At 40.5% G+C, this 9,739-nt stretch overlaps 1 protein-coding gene across 1 annotated transcript; it reads right to left on the bottom strand.

Moving 5' to 3' along the window:
- Positions 1-497: 497 nt before the first annotated feature.
- On the bottom strand, positions 498-4,070 carry LOC149077644 (solute carrier family 35 member G1-like). Its single transcript, XM_089245201.1, has 2 exons — positions 3,973-4,070; positions 498-1,829 (listed from the first exon to the last, which is right to left on the bottom strand). The coding sequence occupies exon 2, from the start codon at positions 1,750-1,752 to the stop codon at positions 664-666; it is 1,089 nt and encodes a 362-aa protein (XP_089101327.1). The 5' UTR covers positions 1,753-1,829; positions 3,973-4,070; the 3' UTR covers positions 498-663.
- Positions 4,071-9,739: the final 5,669 nt, after the last annotated feature.

Here is a 9,739-nt window from a genome sequence, read left to right as displayed (position 1 = left end):
ACGTAGGGTATTCTTATAATATGACATGAATGTCGCTCTCCACTTGTTAATACAAGATATACAGATGACTGGATGTTGTGAAGATATTTATTATTTTAGATGTTAATTTTTTAAGGAAGGAAAAAAAACTCATCTCTGCCTCTACCGGGAGTCGAACCCGGGTCCCTCGATTGCCGGACGAGTGCTCTGATCACTAAGCTACAGAGGAGATAGAGATTTTCCTTCGCTAGAGCGTATATATGCCGAACGGAACCGTGCAATGGACGGTGAAACCGATCAGCTAATAGCTCATGGACGACGAGCCACCAGATGGCTATATATATGACATGAATGTCGCTCCCCACTTGTTAATACAAGATATACAGATGACTGGATGTTGTGAAGATATTTATTATTTTAGATGTTAATTTTTTTTTTTTTTTTAAGAGCACTCGTCCGGCAATCGAGGGACCCGGGTTCGACTCCCGGTAGAGGCAGAGATGAGTTTTTTCCTTCCTTAAAAAATTAACATCTAAAATAATAAATATCTTCACAACATCCAGTCATCTGTATATCTTGTATTCTCATAATCTTTGTTGTCAGCGTTCTCAGAATAGCTGTGGTTACTGACTGCCAACCAAGCTCGATCACTGTCATCCATGAAAATTCTGAATGCACCGAAAACTATACCGAGAATCCGCTTTTCGACATGAAAATTTTCAGACGTTTCTCTATCCACGATTTGAAGCTCACAGCAACGACAGACGTGATGACGAGGACTGTCCCACCGATGGTGTACGAGTCAGGCATATCGTTGAACAGCGCCATGTCCAGTATAAACGCCAAAACTATGTCTCCAGCTGCCATCAACACAGAAACTGGACCAGCTTCTTCGAGCTCTAGGGCTTTAGTCAGAGTCATTTGGCTCAGGAAGCTGAAGATGCCAACTCCGACGATCAGCAAATGCTGGAAGTCGCAGCACGCGGTGAAGGTGAATTCTCCGAATATGGCAGTGAGAGCTCCGGTCACGATCATGGCGACCCAACCGAAATTGAAAAGAATGACGAAGACGTCAACGTCTTGGAGCTTCCTCAGTATTATGTAGACACCACACTCCGTTATCACAGATCCTAGAGCCGAAAGGAGCCCGATAACACTTTCGTGGGTATAGATTTCGGTGCGGTTGGCTAGTAATAGAGGAAGCTTTGTAACTAGGGCCACTCCAATGATTGATATGGCCACGGCAAGTATCTGAGCGAACCCGAATTTCTCTCTGAGAAAAATCCTCGCAGCTATGGTGACGAAGACAGGGACGCTAGACGTTATCACAGTCGCATCGGAGAGAGGCAGGTAGCGGAACGACACGAAAGCAAAGTACACCGTGAGTGCGTCAAAGAAACCACATAACAGCATCCAGTATCTGCTTCTGCTAGTTGGCCCTAAAGGGTTCTTCCGTCTGAACACGACGAAGGGGACGGAGAACGTGAAGATGGCCACGTACTGAAAAAAGGCCACCTGACCGGGATCGATGTCATCCAGGTACTTCACGGTAGCCGAACACATCGAAAAGAAGAGGCCCGACAGGAGACCACAGAGCATGCCGTAGCATATCCTCTTGAAGGTTCTTTGCAGGGGTTCTTCCGCTTTCGGTGGCTCGGACTTATTTTCGCCATGGTCGACATCAAACTCGTGTTTCTTCGGTTCATCAGTCTCGGCAGGAAGCGAGGTTCTGTCCGCTAATTCGGTGGGCGAGGTGGTCGACTGGTCGTTCATACTGGTCAGTGTGTTGTTGATTTTCTTTGTGGTAGGAGGATGAACTCGTGGTCTCTTGATTCTCACATGGGTAAGGCCTGAAACAAAAAAAAACAATTTTTTTAGAAGAAATTATGAAAATTTTATACGTGCTGTTGTAGCAAATGATAACTTTAAAAAAAATGTATGCAGATATAACCAAGCACACACTGGGAAAAGGTTCTAAACTGTAGACCAAAGATCCTTCGTCAACGCATTTTTTTGGACTACTTACCCATGGCATTAGCACTAATGGCTTTCAACTAATGGTTTTTTTAAAGAATTCTATTTCTCTCGGGCAAGAATGACTTTGACAAAAAAATTCAAATTAATAACTGAGACTATGTTAAAAACTACTCACTTACAAACAAGAGATAGCCAAAGCCTGGTGATAGTCCCCCTTTGCCCTTACCTTATATGCGCCTATGCCATCTAGAGACAGATCTTTCAGGAGGCGCTGGATAAACCCGATTTTCTTAATTCAAAGCGATTGTTTAATGAACAAAAAGTCCGAACTGTCCCGTATTTTGGTCCAAGATAGCTTTACCATTCTTAATTGCGCCAGACAACTTGATCTACATCCCAGCTCTTAATTATGAGCCATCATTACCATGCCCCGAACACAACCTGCACCAGAGCCTCTTACGCTAAGGCCTTTGCGGATCCCACTACAGTGAATTTATAGTGTGAAAACAAAAAATGACGAGAATCGTACCAAGCTCTCTATTATCATCTCTCACACTTATCCGTGAAGAGGAAGTATAACGATTCAACTGTAATCAAGAAATTTATTTCAAATTCGTTTCTGGTGCTCCAGAGCCGGACAAATAAGAAGCAGAATTTTTCTTTTACTTTTACTTGACCGTCGTTCCAGAAATATTACTTTGTGAGGCATAAAATGTACATTCGCCCTCTTGTGACAGAGTATATTCTTGTTTCTATTATTATGGACTCAGACAACACCCCCTATAGATAAGGGGGTCTTATCTATAGGGGGATGTTTCCGTATGAGTCGTCAAAGTATGGCTCGAAAGCGTGAAAACTGTTGAAAATGTTGGTGTCTAACAGAATCCTAAGCTGCTGCCCTTTACAACATACTGTCCGGGAACACCACACCCATCGCATGAGCCGCCCCTGGGAGGCAAAATTTGTATAGCCTGCAAGAGACAAAATCATAAATCCGCCCCTGGCACCATCTCTTCATACCAGCGTTTCTCAACCTATGGTCCGCAGACACTTTATAAAATTATCCATCCGTTGTAATTGATATTAGTAATATCCATATTGGGTTCAACTAAAATTATACCTTCATACTTAGGTTCGCCATACATCATCGAGGAGAATCCAGGAATTGCGATTTTGCATAAGTGCATTTTTACTTGGGTTGCTGCATTTTAGAAACATGACATCTATATTTGTCATGGGTGCCTTTTTCTCCGCCACCTCGTTGGGCATTTTGCCTGTTGTGGCCTAGTATTTGTATTTAAATACGGGATATCACTAAATTTTGCTAAAAATTGCAATTTGATAATTACTGCTAAAACTGCTGAAGGGTGTGGATTTAAATTGTTGAAAGTAAACAAAAATTTATGATCTTATGACCATATTTCATTGAGAAAAATACGGTAAACTGGGATCTTAAATAATACGTAAAATACGGTACATCGCTAACTGTCATCAAAAAAATTGTCATAAGTGGGCACCAATCGTAATTAAAATTTAAAAAAAGATTGAGGACAAAACGTTGAACCTGACAAGTATGTGAAATGAATATTTATCATTTTTGCCATAATTATCAAAATATAATTTATATTATGAAAACACTTTGTATATTAATGACTTTAGGAGATATAATAAATACAAATAAATATCGTTTATATATAAATATAAAAAATCGAGCAACGAAAATTACAGGAATGTCCCTTAATACGGAACACAAGTGGTCCGCCAAATAGTTTCAGATATTTTGCTGGTCCTTGTTTCCAGAAAGGTTGAGAAACACTGCTTTACAGCATCCTTGATCACCTTCTCCGCGTTGACTGAAGAGCATCGCAACTCAGGCTTTATTTACAACCCCCGTACCTTGACCCGAATCGAATGTTTGCTTCTGGGAGCACGCGTTTTCATATCGTATGAGTAGTCTTAATGTTTTGGCATGACTTTATGTTTTAGCATATTTACAAAAAAAAAGAAAACACTTACCGCTGCAGGCGGTACCTATGCACGAGCTATATACCTTGTATACAAATAAAATGCTGGATTTTTTTTTTTTGCCTACATTATGGTGAACGCATGGTGATTTCAACGTTAACATTCTGAACAGTTCTGACTCTACTAGTAACGGTTGCGTAGCATCACATCGTTTAATAGGATAAGGAAAATATGACAAAAAAAAAAAAAAAAAAAAAAATCAAAGTAATTAGAGAGCAGTGCTGCGAGTCTAACACTTTTTATATTTTATATCTTACAGGATACCTGTCTCCAAGATCATCAAATTATCCTACATGCACATACGCACGTATACATACATAAACACATACACACACACACGCAACATTATAAGAAGGAATCGAAACGCGAGCTTGTTACCGGCTGACCAAGCATGTAGTTACGGCACACGGTGCGTGCGTAGACACACACACGCACACACTAAATGATGAGTTAACTATTTCTGTACTCTGACCATGACTACCGGAACATAAAGGTTCCACAAGGGATTATTTCTAACGAATCAGTGCATGCCGAATAGTGTTGTGTGTAAATGCTCCAAGCTAACCTATTCATTTGATCATTTTTATCGCACCACGGTCATTTTTTACACACGCGGGCTAATTGGACCGGGACGTACAATTTATTGCTGATTCCGAACGGCAGGCTTCTTTTCATACTCATCGAGAGGTTGGTGCGCTAACCCCTCGATGGGGGACCCCCTGTGTAAGGTCGATAAGATACTCACTTAAAGTACCAAAAAAAGTTTAGAGGTGTCACGAGTTCGATACCCGGTTCGTCCTTGTCAGAAAACTTTCCTGACACAGGGGTACAACAGAAACGGTGACATGACCAGAAAAAATTGCTACCGCAGCGAGCCCCCATCGAGAGGTTAGCGCACCAACCTCTCGATGAGTATAAAAACAAGCCTGCCGTTCGGAATCGGCACTAAATTGTAGGTCCCAGTCTAATTATCCCACGTGTGCAGAAAATGACCGTGGTACGACAAAAAACGATCAAATGATGCCGCAGTTTCTGTTGTACCCCTGTGTCAGAAAAGTTTTCTGACAAGGACGAACCGGGTATCGAACTCGTGACACCTCTAAACATCCTTTGGTACTTTACGCGAGTATTTTATCGACCTGGGCTACCGTGCCCTAACCTATTCATCATGTTAGAGTTCAGTGTGGTACGTGATCGAGCTATGCTACCATCTGCCTTTTTTTCATATACACTCATTGCCATAAAAATTTGCGCACCCAGAAGAAGTCGTCAAAATGAAACTAAATTTTACACATGTAAGTACTACGTTGATATAAGTAAGTGATTAGAAAATCCAAGAAAAAGGATCATTTATTGCAGAAAAAAGTACAGATGAACAGAAGTTTTAGTACTCTGTTGGACCCCCCCCCCCCTCTAGCGCGAACGCACGATGCGATACGAACGGGCATTGAGGCATACAAGTTCCGTATGATGTCCTGAGACATCTCGTTCCACAGTTGCTGTAAATGCGCCTCTAGTTCGACCAACCTCGTAGGGTGTCCAACTTGCCGTCCAAATGATCCCAGATATGCTCGATTGGTGACAAATCTGGGGATAGAGCAGGCCAGGGAAGGGTGGTAATGTGGCGGAGGCAGTCTTGTGACATCCTTGCTGTGTGTGGCCTAGCATTGTCTTGTTGACAAATGGCTCCTGGGAGCCCTGCCATGAGTGGCAACACATGTGGCTGAAGGATGTTATGGACGTACCGCTGGGCTGTCATTGTGCCATGGATCAATATTAGGGGTGACCGTGTATCGTAAGCAATGGCACCCCATACCATGACACCAGCTGTGGGAGCGGTGTGCCGCTGTAAAGCGAAGGCAGGATTGAAGCGTTCACCACGGGGCCTCCACACACGAACACGATTGTCATCACTGCTCAAGTTGAATCTCGATTCGTCGCTGAAGACGACCTGGTTCCATTCCGTTGCAGTCCAATCCCGTCGTGCTCGACGCCACTCCAAACGGAGGCGTTGGTGGGTGGGTGGGTGTCATTGGCAGCACACGTAATGGGCGCCGCGATACCAGATGTCCTTCAGCCAGGCACCTTGCGATGGTTCGGGAAGACACAGGGGCCCGTAGTGAAGCTGCTGCCTGTGTCTGGATAGCGGCAAATGAGGCAGTTGGCTCTACGCGTGCGTTTCGGATGATGTGACGGTCTTCTCGACGACTGGTCTGTCGAGGGCGTCCTAAACCTGGTCGCCGTGTAAATGACGTCTCTTCTGTCCACTGGTCCCAACACCTCCTCACAGTAAAATCAGAACGGCCTAGTTGACGAGCTACTCGCCGAGCTGACCACCCAGCTTCCATCATCCCGATGATTCTTCCTCTATCGAACTCTGACAACTGCTCATATGGTCTTCGACGGCGGCGTAACGGCATGTCTACCTCAGCATTTTCTTTGCAAACGATTAAATACACTCCAGCAAGCTCTGCTTACCTGTTTTATACTCCAAGGAGAACGAAGTTCAATGCCCTCTAGTGGCATTACGCAATGCGCAATCACGCTGCATTTCTAATCATTTGCATATCTGCCCGACATGTACCTTCAGGCCAACTTTCGTTTCGATCCCACAATTATTTCTTGGTGTGCAAATTTTTATGGCAATGAGTGTAGTAAGTGGAAAATAGTTGGACTGTCGAAAGTCTCCAAGTGCAGGATACCCACTAAAATGTTCTAATGTAATAATTATTAACCTAATAACGTTTTGTATTCAAGTGCTGAAATGCTTCATGTAACTTTTGTGGAACAGTGAGGCAGCCCTCTTGTGTAAAGAGTCATGTTGAGACAAGTTGGCATCCCAACTGAGGGGGGAGGGGCATGTTGACATATAACACGTAGCATATACCAACTTACCGATTTTGTATAACCACAGCGAAATTTTGAGAAAATTATGTATAACCACCCACTTAATTACATCACCAAATTACAATCAGCTCAAGTGAGCGCGATCGACCTACTTTCTTTTCTTGGTAGGCTGTAATTTCTTTGTGGGTGTGAATTGATTACTTCCTTGTCCTTTTTGGGTTTTTTTGTAACTTTTTTTATTACATTCGTTTTCTTCTTCAAAATATTGAGTACTTAACATGCACATCACTTTTTTTTCAGCATTTTTTACACCTAAAGTAGGAGATTCGTAGTTACTAACTTACGTTTATTCCTCAGACCCTATTAACCATCATGCTGTTCAACTTACCTCAGAGGTTGTGCCTACTTTCCCCACATCTGGGGTAAGTTGACATAGTTTTTAACAATTTTTAAACAAATTTGACTAAATTAGCGTACAGTTTTAAATGACATTTTCATCATTAATTTGTAGCTATGAAGTGCCGCGATGCACAGCATCGGTCACATTTGCTATAATTATTACAGGAAAAAATAGAAAAATCAAAAAGGAAAAACTAAGCCAACTATATATAGTCCCGGTCTCCCCTCCCTTCATTCATGAAACAGTGTGTTAATATAATAATTTTTGACGTGTGTATTGCCTTTACAGTCGATATGCATGTACGTTTTCGTGCATATGTGAATGCATAACTCACAAAAGTTAGCATGACGTGTATATATATATAATCTGTTATGTATTATGCGTCTCTTTACGTATACAATTATAATCTAATACTGTATATATAACATGATATGTACAGGTATATGTAATCAGTACGTATGGTGTTGAATGCAAATCTCGATAAGTCGAATGTGCAGCGGCTGACAAAAACTTGGAGTTATCGTTAGTTTGACTTATCGGGAATTCTGATTTCAGAATGAGGGAAAAGAAAGTATTAAAATGACAGTGCTATTTACTAATATCGGCATTAGTGAAACATGTCAAACTACTGGAGAAGAAGAAATTCAAAAAGATAAATTATTCTTATGTAATCCTGGTATAATTATTGAATGAGAATATTTAGAAATTAACTAGACGTGTACATACTGTATAATAAAAACGGACGCATATATAATTCTCGTATAAATGAAACGAATTACGGATAAAGTGTGCACAAGATTATTTTCTGTCAAAAAATGCAGTGATTTTCGATTGTCTCGCTTTACTTTGCCCTTCTTTCGTGAGAAAGTCATACTTTTTGCTAGCTTCCAAATGAATTCCTTGAATGAATCTGCTAAATTATATTGCTAAATGCTACATTCTATTGTTAAATGCTATTTTTTAAATTATTCTCATTCCAGAAAACTTTGAGTTATGGGAAATTTCTAATACTAAAATACAAAAAAAGTTCTTGACTGAGTGAAGACTGAATTAAACAGATATTCAAGTTATCGGAGTTCGACTTATCGCGAATTGACTGTATATATAATCTGATATGACCTGTATGATGTATTATGTATAAAAATATCATATGCTAGCTTTCCGGCATCGTCTGTGATGAACTGCACATCTGCAAATAGTGATCGGCCCAAGGACGATGTTCGGTAATTATCTATCAATGGGAAATGAAAGCGGTTGATGTCTGAAATTTTAAATTTTATGTGAGTTTCGCGTTGAAGATCTGCCTATCGACGCATCCACTGTATTTTCTACCCATATCTAAAAAAGGAACCTATTTGAATGGCATTAGTTCACAGAACGCAGAAAAAGTAGGCGAATGTGGAATGCCATACTCATGCTCAGATAGTGCTTGGTCCATACTTGCCAACAACTATGGAATTTTCGCAGTTTCTCTACATATTTTCGTCATAAGAACGGATCTACGGAGGATCGTGAAAAACTACGCAATTCTTTTTTTTTAAAAGTATTACTCAAACTTAAAGACAAATTTCGTCAATTTAGACTATATATGAATAAATTTATTAATTACTACGTTTTACTTCTCTGTCTTCATACTTCTGATTGTGTGAGATTTAGCTGACAAACAGCATTACGTACAAACTATGTTTCTTTATAAAAAAATTTAAAAGCAAAGCTATAGAATTCTGAATATCCCTCGCAAATATGACAATTCTAAATTTATTAAGATCGTTTTCTTCAATTGAAATTCTGATGGCATTGTCGATATGTCACCAAAAGATGCTCATTAGTGAAATCTGGTGAGATGAATTTGAGCGGTTTTTCCATATTTGTCTCATCTATATCAACAAATCCAACGGATTCTGTCATTTCAATTATGTCATACCTCTAATGTGGAAGACCATTTTCAGGATTAAAATCAATCTACAGACCAAATTTTTTGCGGGTAGCAAATTTATAAAATTAACTTTTTAAAATCGCGTAAAGCGAGGGGCATCTATCAAAAATCGTATTCAAAATATTTTTTTCTAGGCCAATAAAAAAAAACTGTTATGATAATTTTCGCATTATTAATTAAAACTCATACTGACCTGATAATACTATCCCACCGGAATATGAGAAAAGAAAAGTGAAATCCTCGGTTTTTCTTTTTATGGGGGAAAAGAAAATCACGCAATCGCACACGATTTCTCAATTCACGATCCTCGGTTTCTCAAACGCAACTAGATCCCAAACGGCAACCGAAACAGCTGGATCATCGCTAGTATCTTCAAGTTTTAGTTCTATCAATAGTCACAAAATATCTCACCAGTTCGACCGACCGCCTAGCTGCCCAGCTGATGGTAAACCCCGTTCGTCTACCCGTGTCTTCTCTTGTTCAGACTTTGATACTCGTGTCCTTCTGAAGCCAACGGAGGCTGATTATTATTATTATTATTAGATTGAGCGTTGTTTATAGAAAGAGAGACAAGC

This window comes from Pholcus phalangioides, unplaced genomic scaffold (genome assembly GCF_987345545.1).
Source record: "Pholcus phalangioides strain wild (caught in Gottingen) unplaced genomic scaffold, Ppha-v1.0 ptg000015l_1, whole genome shotgun sequence".
Classification (NCBI taxonomy): Eukaryota; Metazoa; Arthropoda; class Arachnida; order Araneae; family Pholcidae; genus Pholcus; species Pholcus phalangioides.
Note: the sequence above shows the minus strand (reverse complement) of the source record. Positions and strands in the feature narration are given on the sequence as shown.